Consider the following 12,781-nt stretch of genomic DNA (forward strand, 5'->3'; position numbering starts at 1 on the left):
AATTTTATTTCCTTCTGTAAATCTACATTTTCCAAATTTTCTACAATGTATATGCCTTACCTTGGTAGTAAGAAAAAATAAAAAATATATTCTTAAAACAGATATATTTTGTTTAAAGCAACAGAAATCCTTTTCTTCAAATGAAATCTTAGGTGAAAACCCAGTCTGTGGAACCAATAAGAGGGGTGAAGTAGGGACGGCAGGCCTAGAGGTCTGCTCCCTTGATGGGCACCCTCGAGCCCTCACCCAGCAATGTCAGGGCTGGGGGAATTCTGCTGAGAACCCACTGTGTGTGAACACCATTTCTAGGTCCTACATGATGTGTTGTCAGTGAACCCATTCAGGGCCCCAGGATGGCTGGTTACCACTACAGTTACTCATAAACTATTTAATAGCTCATTTCATTTACTTCACTATATTCATTGTCATATGTTCATTCGTTAAGCACTTTCTGAAATGTTTTTCTAGATTTTAGTTTTGCGTTATATTAGTTTACTTGTGGATTAGAGATAAAAAGATTTTCTTACTGCATGAAATATCCTCAGAGAATATAATTTGATGCCACACCACCAGATTTTATTGAAGGTTGATATGAGAAATGACTACATGAAGAATGGATCTCCACCTTCCCTAAAACAACACATTGTCTGTTACGGTGCTCAAAGGCCCTTACATAAAGATGCGTGTGATAAATTCCCCTAAAGTTTTAGAAAAAAAGTTTGCCCATTTTTACAAATAATTGTAACTTCCTTTTATAGTACTGTATTATTCCTATATAACTCATCATGTTTCCCTTTTGGCTTTGGCTGCCAGAAAGCTCGGAGCTATATTTATTGTTGCCAAACCACAGCAATGAACAGCTGCCTTATTTTGCAGAAAAACTCTATCCCGAAGCACTTGAGTGTCTAGCCTCAACTAAACGGTCCCTTGATATGCATGGCTCATGTTATGAGTTGTCTCAAAGCCAATTTAGAAATAGGCGAGGATTAAATGATAAACAAACAAACACATAAGTAATTTGGACTAAGCAGGCTTGGTCTTTGGCAGTACAAAATGCTCACACCTAAAGTTTGATTTGCATCAAATGCCTTTCGGGCATGTTGCTTCATCTGGAGTACTGTTCTGGATGAGCGCTCCCCTGGGTGCAGACGTGGACATTTGGGTCTTTCTGCTACCAAGGCCCACACATGCATCGACCCACCCCATGACGCTGGCTCCTCAGAAGTGATCTGCATGGTATCCAATAAGGGTATCAGGTCAAAAGCATAGCAAAAGAGCAAGGCACAGATAAACTAAGAGTTTATACGTGGACCATAACCTTAAAAACAGTTAAGAAAACAAGATATTACTGAACTGGATCAGGAAATAGACAATCTTCACAAACAGAAACAATCTTAAGCATTGGGATGTGTGTATGTAAGTGTGTGAGTGTGTGTGTGTGTGTGTGTGTGTGTGTGTTTATTACAATGATCAACAGTAGACTAAAATATATCAGGTGAGTTAAGGTACTTCTTTACCTTTCCAGAAGGTCAAATATGTATTCTTATTGTTAACATTACTTACATCATTTTACAATATGGTAAGTGCTGAAAAGGGCATAGAATGTGGAGGAAAGGGAACCACAGTTTTTTGAATGACGTATGTAAATTGTTTCCTCCATTATTTCATTTAAGAGACACTCGCATCCTTTTTCTTTGCAATGCATAAGCTCTTTAGCAACCTTTCTAATAACATGGTAAGGCTCTAATATAATGGATGTTGGGTTAGAATAGTTTGGAATGATACTGGGCCTGGTAGGATGGCCTCTGGTAATGCAGTCTTGATTTATAGTGTCGTAATAACTGGCAGGTGGCTGTCTGTATCAGCAACAGACACCCTCAAAGTCTGTGGAAATAGCTTGGTTCCCATGGCTATGAAGTAAGGTGGGTCAGCTGCCCAGAGCAACAGATTATCATTACAAAAAAGATTTGCCATGGCTTTCACAGGAGAGGCCAAACCAGCCTAGAAGCAAATGGACGAGGCAGGCTTCTGGGGCCCCAAATATCTTCCTACTCCTGGGGGCCTGTCTCATATTCTATAGATAGAATTTCATTCAAGGTAGCAGTGCTTGGTACCCATGAGCCCAGGCTCTAGAATCAGATCTCCTTATTTGAAATCCCAGCTCCACCACTTACTGTTGGCTGAGTAAACTGGGCATAGTCGCTAACTTTGGGTCCTTCTGTAAATGAATGAGAAAATCCATGAAAGGCAGTTAGCCAGCACCTGGCTCATGGTATGCTTTCACTATATATCAACTTTTATTATTATTTACACTTAAAGTACCACCTTTTACAATGCAAGTACCCAGGGAGGCATACCTTATTCCCAGTTAGTACTTCGGAGGGGGGCGGGGGGAGTCTCACCACTTGAAAGTCAATTAAGATGTAGTGAGCAGCAAGGGATCCAGGTCTGAAACCCGGGAGAAGCGAGGAGCTAAGCCAACGGAGAGAAACAGCTTTGAAAGTTTGCTCAGAGCCACGGTGATTCCTCTACATGGAAAAGTACCCAATCGTTGCAGCTAGCCAAGCGCAAACCCTCGCTGTTGCAGAAAGGCAATCTAATTGCCGAATCCAGATACAAGGATGCGTGGCCCCTGGGACCTTAGGGACTGCCTCTCTCTCTATCAACTGCTGCATCTCAGAGGACTCTACATACAGACTTTCTACAGTAAGAGACATTAATTAAACCGTGAAGCCACCAAGTGAGCTCCTTGTTTTCTGGCCTGCCATGGAGCGTACGCAAAGATCTTTAAACACGGCCGTGTGTGGAGGTGAGCACAGCGGGAGAGGCTGCCTACGTGGGCGCTGCTGTTAACAGCCAATGGAAGGCCACCACCCCTTCCCCCAAAGCGGCTGTGCATCCCTTCACACTCTGAGCAGAGACTCCTATTTGTAAAGTCAGCCATCGCCTCAGTATACCAGTCATTCATAGATGTCAACATCCCCTTCCTGACCAGCAAGGAGAGAAGAGGAAACGGCAGTTTGGAGACTTTCAGTTGACCTGTTGTATAAATGGATGATTTTTTTTCTTCTCCCCAGGGTGCCCAGGAGAGGCTGATTCTGACACAAACCTATAGAAAAGGGCCTCCATTCCACCTCCGGCTGGGTCAGGGAGGGGGGCATGGGGAGAGGCAGGGGAACACATGTGTTCACACATCCAGTTTGCTGCGCTGGACGAAACACTGACCTGTTAGGCCAGCGGCCTCGGCAGACAGGAAGGCGCTCCAAGACAGGAGGAAAAACAGGCCCGTTTCCAGCATAGGGAACTCACGCAGTTTGGTAAACTTGGTCAAGTGACAAAGACGCGTTAAGGGAAATAACAACTGCTTTTATGAATAAATCTCCTTTTTGGCTGAGAAAAACGAATCTGGTTGTGTTTTAGATGAGAGAACTAATTTTCAGACCTGACAGTAACTCTGACTGAGACTTTACTTTGAAGGCCAGCAGGAGTCATGCTTCATTGCGGGCTGAACACTCCTATAAAAATGCAAACTGGTGTTCAGATAAAAAAGACGTCTTACTAAGAGGATAAAATCAGCTAAGTGTAGACACAAAATTTCTAAAATTTGGCCTCAGCCCTTGGGAAGTGTTCTTCCCCTCAGAATACTGGCAGATCTGGGAAAACAAAGCCGAGGGGAGTGAGGCTGGGTGAGACGCTGCCGGTGTGTCAATACTGCAGGAGGCCACTGCTGCCCAGGGAGTGCTGGTCTGGGGACAGATCACCTTGGAGAACCTTCTCTCTTGGGGATAGAAATTGGATCAGGAGGAGCATTTATGTTCAGTGATAGGGAAACTGCCCGGACTCTCTTTGTAAAAGTAGGATGGAGGAAAATGGGTATTATTTCTAGGTCGAGCAAGATGCCCTTTGGCGGGCAATGGTTCATTTTGGCCAGGATGACACTTGGTCAATGGTCTATAAATTGCAAATAGAACAAAGGCACAGTGATCTGAGTCAGGCAGAGAATGGGCTATGGGGAGATGATTAGGAGTAAGTGATGGATGGGAAAGGGCTACATTGTAATTGTGTCCACCACTAGGCGGAAAATGCCCTGACAGATAAAAGAGATGTTATGCTGTTGCATTTTTTATGTTTCTACAACAAAGTGTAAGGAAGATTCCATATTAAGAGATGTTTGGCAGCAGGGCAAGGAAGCAAAAAGTATGACCTCTGCGTTAGAAGATCTGGGTTTGAGTCTTGGCTCTGCTAGTCACTGGCTGTGTGATCTCTGAGCAGCATGGTAACCTCTGTGAGCCTTATTTGTATCCTAGGTGAACTGGCAATAAGAATAATACCTGCTCAGACAATGTGCAGAGGAACATGCAATGAAGATATTAAAAATGTTTTGTAAAGTCTTAGAAAGCACAAAATACTAAGGATAATGTCATGGTTGGGAGTGTGGCTTCTGGAAGGCAACTCTACCTGGGCTCGTATTCGTTGTATCAGCTTAGACGGGTCCGTGGGCCACTCTTCGCTTTGGTTTCCATGTCTGAAAATGGGCATAATAGCGCAACCTACCTCCTAGGTATATCAACCACTTATAATATGTTAAGCACTCAGAAGAGTGCCTGGTATGTAACAAAGGATGTGTAAGTTTTTCAATTAGTGTGATTTAAATAAATTTGTTTTGTAAAACATCTTTTCTGGAAAGAGATTCAGTAAGGGTCTGGAAGCAATTCTTTATCTGGAGGAAAACATGGGCTGCCCTTTGACCCTTTTCCAGTGTCCCCTCTTCTTACTTGGAGGGAAGGCTTTGTTTCTAAGGGAGTTTGTTCCTCTGAATTCCCTCTTCTAGTTTGTTGTAAAGATAAGGCTCAGGCCGATTTGAGTCACAGAATACCAACTGGGCATAAAGTGTTCTTCTCTCTCCGTGGCCTCCAGGAAGTTGTTCAGTTCTGAGTCAAGCCCTAAGCTTGTCCGGAGCCCAGGGGCCCACACCCTGAGGAGCCTCTGCCTCACAGTGGACAAGGCATCCAGGCGGTTATGGTGGCGGAATGGACTGTGCCCCTGTCCCCTTCACAGCCTGAGTTTGTGACCCAAGGCCATCAGGTGTTGCCACTGTTACTGAGCCCCTGCCTCTTCCTTTTCTCCACCCCTTTCCCCAGATCTGATCCAATGTCAGGGCAGACATCCAGCCTCCAGGAATTTTTACCTTCCTTATCAATTTGTTTACTTATGTGTCCATACATTCCCTGCACACTGGGCAGAAAAATGTTCCAATCTCAGCCCTTCCACCTCGTGCCATCCCTGGGACCAAAGGCCTGGTTTTAAACTCCTGCCCTAAAATATTCTAGCTGTGTGGCCTTAGACAAGTTGCCTAACCTTATGTGTCAGTTTCTTCAGCTGAAAATTGGGGGAATAACAGTATCTCCCTGCCAGGGTTCTTATAAAAACTATCTGAGATAATCTATGCAAAATACTAAGGACAATGGCTGGCACATGGTACGGTTCTGAACATATGTAAGATGACATAATTAATATCATGCTCATTATTACTGATATGTGACTCAGAGTGAGCTACTTAACCTTCTTGAGCCTCGGTTTCCTCCTGTGTAACCCTGTGTCTTACAGGGTTAATTCGAATAAGAAGATATATATAAAGGTCCATGCTAGACATTCACTAAATGCTGTGATCATTACTATTACTCTACTCCAAACAACATGTGACTTCCATCGTAATTCCACTTAATAATTAAGAGGCAACAGGGAGTAGTGATCAAGAGCATGGTCTGTCTCTCGGTTTCACTCCTTGGGTTTGATCTTGGCTCTACTTCCAAGCTGTACGACCTTGGGCAATAGCTTACCCTTTCTAAGCTCCAGTGTCCAGTAAAAGTAATATCTGTGTGATATAACCATTGTGAAGGTTAAATGAGTTATTGCATGTAAAACAAGTAGTAGGGGGCCTGACATGTCTCCAGTACTGGGTAGATTGTTAATCATTATTTTTAGCTGGAAGTCAGCCCTACCTTTTCCGACTTACTTTTGTCAATGGAGTTGACATTCTCCAAGGTTTCCAGGACATGACTTTGGGGTGGTCTTTTGATTCTCTCCTCTTCCTTATCTCTTAGTACCAACCAATCACTAAGTCCTAGAGATTCTTCTAAACATTGGCCTCCTTCCCAATTTCCCCCCACAGGTTATCATCACAGTTTTCCTTGATCTTAATCTTCCTTCTCTCATTCACCCTACATACCAGTTCCTTATTTATGTTTTAAAAACAGGACTTTCATTGTGTCCCTCTCCTGAGCAGAAACCTTCAGTAACTGTGGACCATAGAAAGATGCCCGGGCTCCTTTGAATAACACTCCAAGATACTCCACAAGCTGACTCCATCCCACCTGTGTCCCCTCATCTTCCACCGCTCACCAGCCTGAGCCCTCAGGTCCTTGCAGGCACAACTGCCATGTGCCATGTCAGTGCCCCCTCCACCACACCTCCATGGATGCTGGTCTTCTCCTGAATCTCTTATCATGTGACTTTTGCCTGTATCCTACCCATCTTTCAGGTCAAGCCCAAGTCCTACTCTGCATGTAAATACTGCTTTTCAGATTATTTTCCAGAATCATAAGATTGGCCAAGAGTCTGTTGGACTATCCCAGACACAGTGGCCTCATCATCATTTGAATTTGTATAATCTTAATAAGGTGGCTGCAGCTTTAGCCCTCACTTGCCAACCAACTCTTACTGTAGAGCTTGTCTTTCCAAGTTTGTCATTAGTTGAAGGCAGAGTCCATGTTTTATTCATCTTCTGACTTATCTTAGAAAACTTCAGTAGAACCTAGCCTTTTAGCAGTTGTTCAGTGAACTGTTAGGCTAGTCCTCATGAAAAAAGACCCCAACATTTTGCTTTCTTTGCCTTGATCCCTGACCCTTCTTGCATCTTTCTCCTTTCTTACTTCTCTTTTCCCCAAGGTCTCTGGTCCTTTGTTCTGCCTCTTCTCTGTAGCCTCAGTTAACACTTGACATTAGCCTTCTGGCTTTCCTCTTCAAATCTGACTTATTTTTGTCCCATCCAACTGCTGTGAGTGAAGAGCTCACCAGACCAGCTTCTTTCCCTGGCTCAAATCCTCTAGGAACTTTACCCATCCTCCCACCTCTCTGCTGAAAAAGAGGGAGTAAGATGACACAATTGCCTGGATATGGCAAACATCATTTCTGCTTTGCTTGCTGTTCCCCTTCCATAAAAGAGCTGTGGATTCTCGTTTAAACTCACAGTGATCTTTGGCTTGGCCAACCCTGTGAACTAGTGATTGATACAAGTTTGAAAAGGAGGCAGAGAACACTTAGTTTATCAGTCCCAGTCAATCATGTTTTATTCTTGATCTTGGATCTTCAGTTCTTCCTCTTGACCTTAATATATCCAAGCCTGATACCCCCTGGCCACCTATATTCCTAGGTGGGAATTTTTTAAGACTGTTGCTATCCTAGGATCAGACAGTATGAGCAGTGCTAGAACTGGCCTTGGGCAGGAAAAGAGCCTGGGCCCCTCTTCCACTGGTACCGACCTATGCTTCGAGGGGTGGCTTGGAATCAAGATGGCTCCAGTGGTGCCCTACTGCACTTGAACAAGACTGTCTAACCATTTCCTAGCCTGGAATTTGTCAGTCCTCAGAAACGTTCCAGGGAAGCTGACTGCTCTTAACAAGTCCCCAGCTTTCCACACAAGACAAAGGATATCAGTGCCGTGACCACAGCATACGCAGACCCCATTGCAAATGAGCCGGCGAAGATCCCCAGGAAATTCCCCACGGACTGGAAGAATGCCGCAGCGTCAAATGCATTCGGATTCTCCTTGGGACTGTAAATGGATATAGAACTGAAAAGAGAAGAGGGTGAAGGTTAGTCAGTGACTCCCATCTCGTGGCCCAAACACCAGAAGTCAGAATTTAGCACCCAGTTTTGGGAAGGGCACGTTTTCCTACGAGGTTAGGTGCTGGTTGGAAGCTTTCGGGGGGAAACGGATGAGGACAGGGAGAGGTGGAGAAGGCACAAAGCTTTCCGCTTCCTTACAACCCAGTTCCATGGCATCCATATATTGCTGTCCGTTACTAAACATTTTTATATAGGAAGGGTCGTAAGGAATATTGTTTCTGAGCAAACTAGGCATTAAAACATGGTAGGTGTATAAGGAATCTGCTGAGGAGATGATAGATAACTGTGAATTATTTAGTGGCCATATGTCTTCAGTGCTGTTCTATATTCACAAATGTTCCTGATAAAAAGTGTACTTTTATGGCCTGTGCACAAATGGGCGATACAAATCACAGCATGCCCAAAATATTCTGCTGTGATCTTGTCATAAACCACAAAGCATTGCTCCTCTCCAGTGTAACCCTTCAGAAACAGCGCCCAGAGGACGCTCAGAGCATCACAGTATTAACCCCTGGGGAGAGACAGAAACCCTCCTTTTCCCACTGAAACAAATGGCAGCAGCTGCCTGAGGTCATCTTTTATACCCCAATTCTGGTGGCTGCCAACAGATTTATATCCACAGAGAAAAATCAATCCACCAATAGGCAGTCTGTTCACTTAAATATTTTTGAGGATGTCATATTTGTTATTTTTTTGTTTGTAACTGGGGCCTCAAATCCCACAGTGTTAATGTAAAGACAAGGTGTGTCCTATGTTAGGAAACATGAGCTCCGTATTATAGCATCAAAATGAACAGATGTGCTAGAACCAGTAGCTTTCGGGAGACTAATGAAGTAACTTTTCAGATTTTTTTTTTGCACTTTTTATTTTAATACAAGGTCTTCAAAGCTAATCAGACAAAATCAATAGTTTCTCAGCGGCTGCTGGGAGGGACTTTGTAGCTCTTAGAGAGCAAACAGTACACCAGACACACTGACTTGAGATTAGACAGGATTTTACAGAGATGTAACTGAATCTCTTGTGGCTCGGATGATGAGAGTATGTTAACTCTCTGACCTGACTTTTTGTGTCTAAAGACTAGTTAAGAGAGAACGGGGGAGTGGGTTCCAATTTTCCCTGGATGTCTTTAAACCCCCAAAGTAGGCCAAACACTTCTCTTTTTTTTTTTTTTGAATTTTATTTATTTTTTTATACAGCAGGTTCTTATTAGTTACCCATTTTATACATATTAGTGTATATATGTCAATCCTAATCTCCCACTTCATCACACCACCACTTTCCCCCCTTGGTGTCCATATGTTTGTTCTCTACATCTGTGTCTGTATTTCTGCCCTGCAAACTGGTTCATCTGTACCATTTTTCTAGGTTCCACATATATGCATTAATATACAACATTTGTTTTTCTCTTTCTGACTTACTTCACTCTGTAGGACAGTCTCTAGATCCATCCACATCTCTACAAATGACCCAATTTCATTCCTTTTTATGGCTGAGTAATATTCCATTGTATATATGTACCACATCTTCTCTATCCATTCGTCTGTCAGTGGGCATTTAGGTTGCTAAAATGACCTGGCTATTGTAAATAGTGCTGCAATGAACATTGTGGTACATGTGTCTTTTTGAATTATGGTTTTCTCTGGGTATATGCCCAGTAGTGGGATTGCTGGGTCATATGGTGATTCTATGTTTAGTTTTTTAAGGAACCTCCATACTGTTCTCCATAGTGGCTGTATCAATTTACATTCCCACCAACAGTGCAAGAGGGTTCCCTTTTCTCCACACCCTCTCCAGCATTTGTTGTTTGTAGATTTTCTGATGATGCCCATTCTAACTGGTGTGAGGTGATACCTCATTGTAGTTTTGATTTGCATTTCTCTAATAATTAGTGATGTTGAGCAGCTTTTCATGTGCTTCTTGGTCATCTGTATGTCTTCTTTGGGGAAATGTCTATTTAGGTCTTCTGCCCATTTTTTGATTAGGTTGTTTCAAACACTTCTGCTTTGATCATGTAATTGGATAAGGAAGATGAATGTGGATCTCAAATGGAGCCCTGATATGTATGTGAGAAAGAGACTGCCTTTGAAGTGTTCTTCTTTTTGTAAAGTGTTGTGCTTTGCAGAAAAAAAGGAAAAGTAAACCCATATTTGGGTCCTTTATAGCTGACAGTCCTGGGAAAGGGTGTAAAACCCCATGGCCATTCTGAAACTTGGTGCCCATGGATGCGTGTGTAAAAAAAACAGTAGTGATGAGGAAACATTCCAGTTGCTGTCTGTCTTTCAAACAAAGGTTTTTGCACAGTAACACAGTTTTGTAAATACTTCTGTTAATTCCTAAGGCTGCTCCCAGCAGATCTGACCCTTAGAACAGGCATCTCTTCAACCCCATCTTCACCTTCGCACTCGCTGGAAGTGTTTTCTCTGTCCCGATGCTTCCCTAGCTTGAAGCACCACCATCACTTCTTTTGGCCATATTCTGTATCATTATTTATGTAATGTTTGTTTTTAAATCAACTCATTTTTATTCAAATGCAAAAGCTTTTATTAAATAATATTTATGAAATCATAGTTTTGATTTGCTTCATATATTGCTTTTTAATACACATGAGATTATGTAATTATTAAGTTTGAAAAAAAAAAGTTCCCCTTTGTGTCACCTAAAATCGTCTGGGTATCTCCACTGGTTCATAGTCTGCATTTTGGGAGATGCTGTTTTCTTCCTGGGCTCTGATCCCCACCCAAAAGGGTGCAGCCAAATTTCATACCTTCCCTGTGAGATATGATTTAACTAAAGGGAAGAGCTTAATTCTCCTTGACCTATGGAGACTCGTTCATTGATTTGCCAACCCTAAAGCACTTCAGGATGTTAGTCGGGATGCATGAGGTACCTGCTATGTACCAGGTGATGGATTCGATGCAGGGAGTGGTGGGCTGGCAGGGAAGGGCATGGAAAGGAGAAGCAGAATTTGAGCCAACAAACATTTTACTGACCATGTGCAAGGCATAGGCAGAGAAGCCTAAGGTAGAGATGACAACTAGCTCAAGTCACAGAGCTGAGTGTGATTGTGAGAGATGTGCAACATTTAATGGGGCAAATGAGGAAAGGGGCACTAGTTTAGAATAGAGGGGATGGCATTTGAGCAAGTCAACAGTCAGTGATGGGGAGCAGGCATTCCAGCTAGTGGAAAGAGTGGAAGCAAAGGCAAGGAGGCAGGAGAGTTGAGGGCACTTCAAAGTGGGACTATATAGTTATGGCTGGAGCCTGGGAGCATGTATGTGGGCACTGGCGGAGGGGTAAAGGCAGGTAGGTGGCATCACTCGGAGCTTTAAATTCCACCTTAAGAATATACAAAAGCCCTCACATTTATGTAATATTTAGTCCTTTTATGCCTGCATTATAACTGTATTTGATCCTATCACATCTCTGCCAGGTAATTAGGGCAAGTATATGGTTATCCGTCCTTTTCTTTCTTTTCTCCCCCTTCCTTTTTAAAAATAAAATACAGAAGCTAAGAGTCAGAGAAATAAAGATCATATAGCTACTAAGTTCAAAATGTAGATTTCTTGTTTCTCCCTTGAAAAAGTGATCTTGTTGGGAGGCAAACATGAACCCACATCAGGACTGTTGAGTGAGTGTGGTTCTGATTCTAAGGGCAATAGGAGCTCAGGCACCAGAACCCTGGGTTTCATGTGTGGATGGAACACGAGTGGCACCCTCCCACGTGCAAGGAGAGCGCGGAGCACCTTGCATGGGGCAGCAGAACCCTCTCTCCCGTCCCACTAGCAGGTGAGACGCAGGGCTTCTCCTGGAAACCTGCTTTCATGCCTGCCTCCTGCTCCTGGACTTCAGCTTTGCTAGGCCTGGCCTGGGTCTCTTTCCTCCTTGTATGCCCAGGACACAGCCTGATGCCCGGCCCGTGGCAGGCTATATAAAGGCTGAGGGAACGAGGGCAGGCTGACTGGAAAGCAGGAAGGAAATAAGGAAGAAATGCAGGAAGAGAAGAGGCTTGCAAAAGCTAGTCATCTTGAAAAGGGATCATCATCTACAAGATTTTTTATCAGGCATTGACTCCATGTAGTCATGTTGTGGGGACTTTTAGGGTCATCAATCCAAGCTTGAAGTTAACACTTGAGACCCTTAACTTGAGCCTCAAAGATCTCATCCTTATTGGCTGTATGGCCTTGGTTAAGTTACTCCATCACTCAGGCTCGGTTTCAAAGTCTATAAAATGGCCATAACAGTACGTATCCCACAGAAATGTGTGAGAATATGAGGTACATTTAAAAACCTATTAAAAAAAAATAAGAGGGATTTCCCTGGCAATCCAGTGGTTAAGACTCCGTGCTTCCATTGCAGGGGGCACGGTTTCGATCCCTGGTTGGGGAACTAAGATCCGGCATGCCTCAGTGCGCGGCCAAAAAAAACCATTAAGATTAAAAAAAAAAAAAAAAAAAAACCTATATATTTATCTTATAGGTTGTAGGGCCATTCATTGAGTGCTGATTATGTGCACAAAACATAGGCTCTCAATGAATGTTGACCATCGTCACCACCACTGCCATGATCATCACCATTCTGCTAAGAACTTCCACAGGCTTGCAATCAGAGAGAGCAGAGCGCTGTGGCTGAACCAGGCCTTGGTTCCAACTACGGGCCGATGGGGTGTGGCTTCCCTCCCGGCACACTGTGCTTCCAGGTTGCTGCAGAGGGACAAGTCACTTGTGCACGGGAACATCAGGGTCTCCAGGGAGGAAACAGCCACAGAAGTGACGCCAGTAGGTTGTTACGTTTTGTGCGGAGCCCTTGGCTCCGTGGATTAAGGAGGAAAGGAGCGTCCTCAGCAGCCCGGACAGGGACGTGCCCCAGGACAAGA

General features: G+C 43.6%; 1 protein-coding gene and 1 long non-coding RNA gene across 23 annotated transcripts in view; one reads left to right on the forward strand and one right to left on the reverse strand.

The window, feature by feature from the left end:
* Window positions 1–12,781, reverse strand: part of SLC9A9 (solute carrier family 9 member A9) — a 683,127-nt gene that overhangs the window by 276,674 nt on the left and 393,672 nt on the right. For all 21 annotated transcript variants that reach the window (XM_082461227.1, XM_082461222.1, XM_082461225.1 and 18 more), the window contains 2 exons: window positions 7,714–7,852; window positions 3,226–3,331 (listed from right to left, as the gene is read on the reverse strand). In XM_082461227.1, coding sequence (XP_082317353.1) covers window positions 3,226–3,331; window positions 7,714–7,852 — 245 coding nt within the window. The remainder of the gene's footprint in view (window positions 1–3,225; window positions 3,332–7,713; window positions 7,853–12,781) is intronic.
* Window positions 1–12,781, forward strand: part of LOC309660550 — a 192,673-nt gene that overhangs the window by 13,584 nt on the left and 166,308 nt on the right. The window lies entirely within an intron of this gene.

The sequence above is a fragment of the Balaenoptera physalus genome (genome assembly GCF_965194825.1).
Source record: "Balaenoptera physalus genome assembly, chromosome: 4".
Lineage (NCBI taxonomy): Eukaryota > Metazoa > Chordata > Mammalia > Artiodactyla > Balaenopteridae > Balaenoptera > Balaenoptera physalus.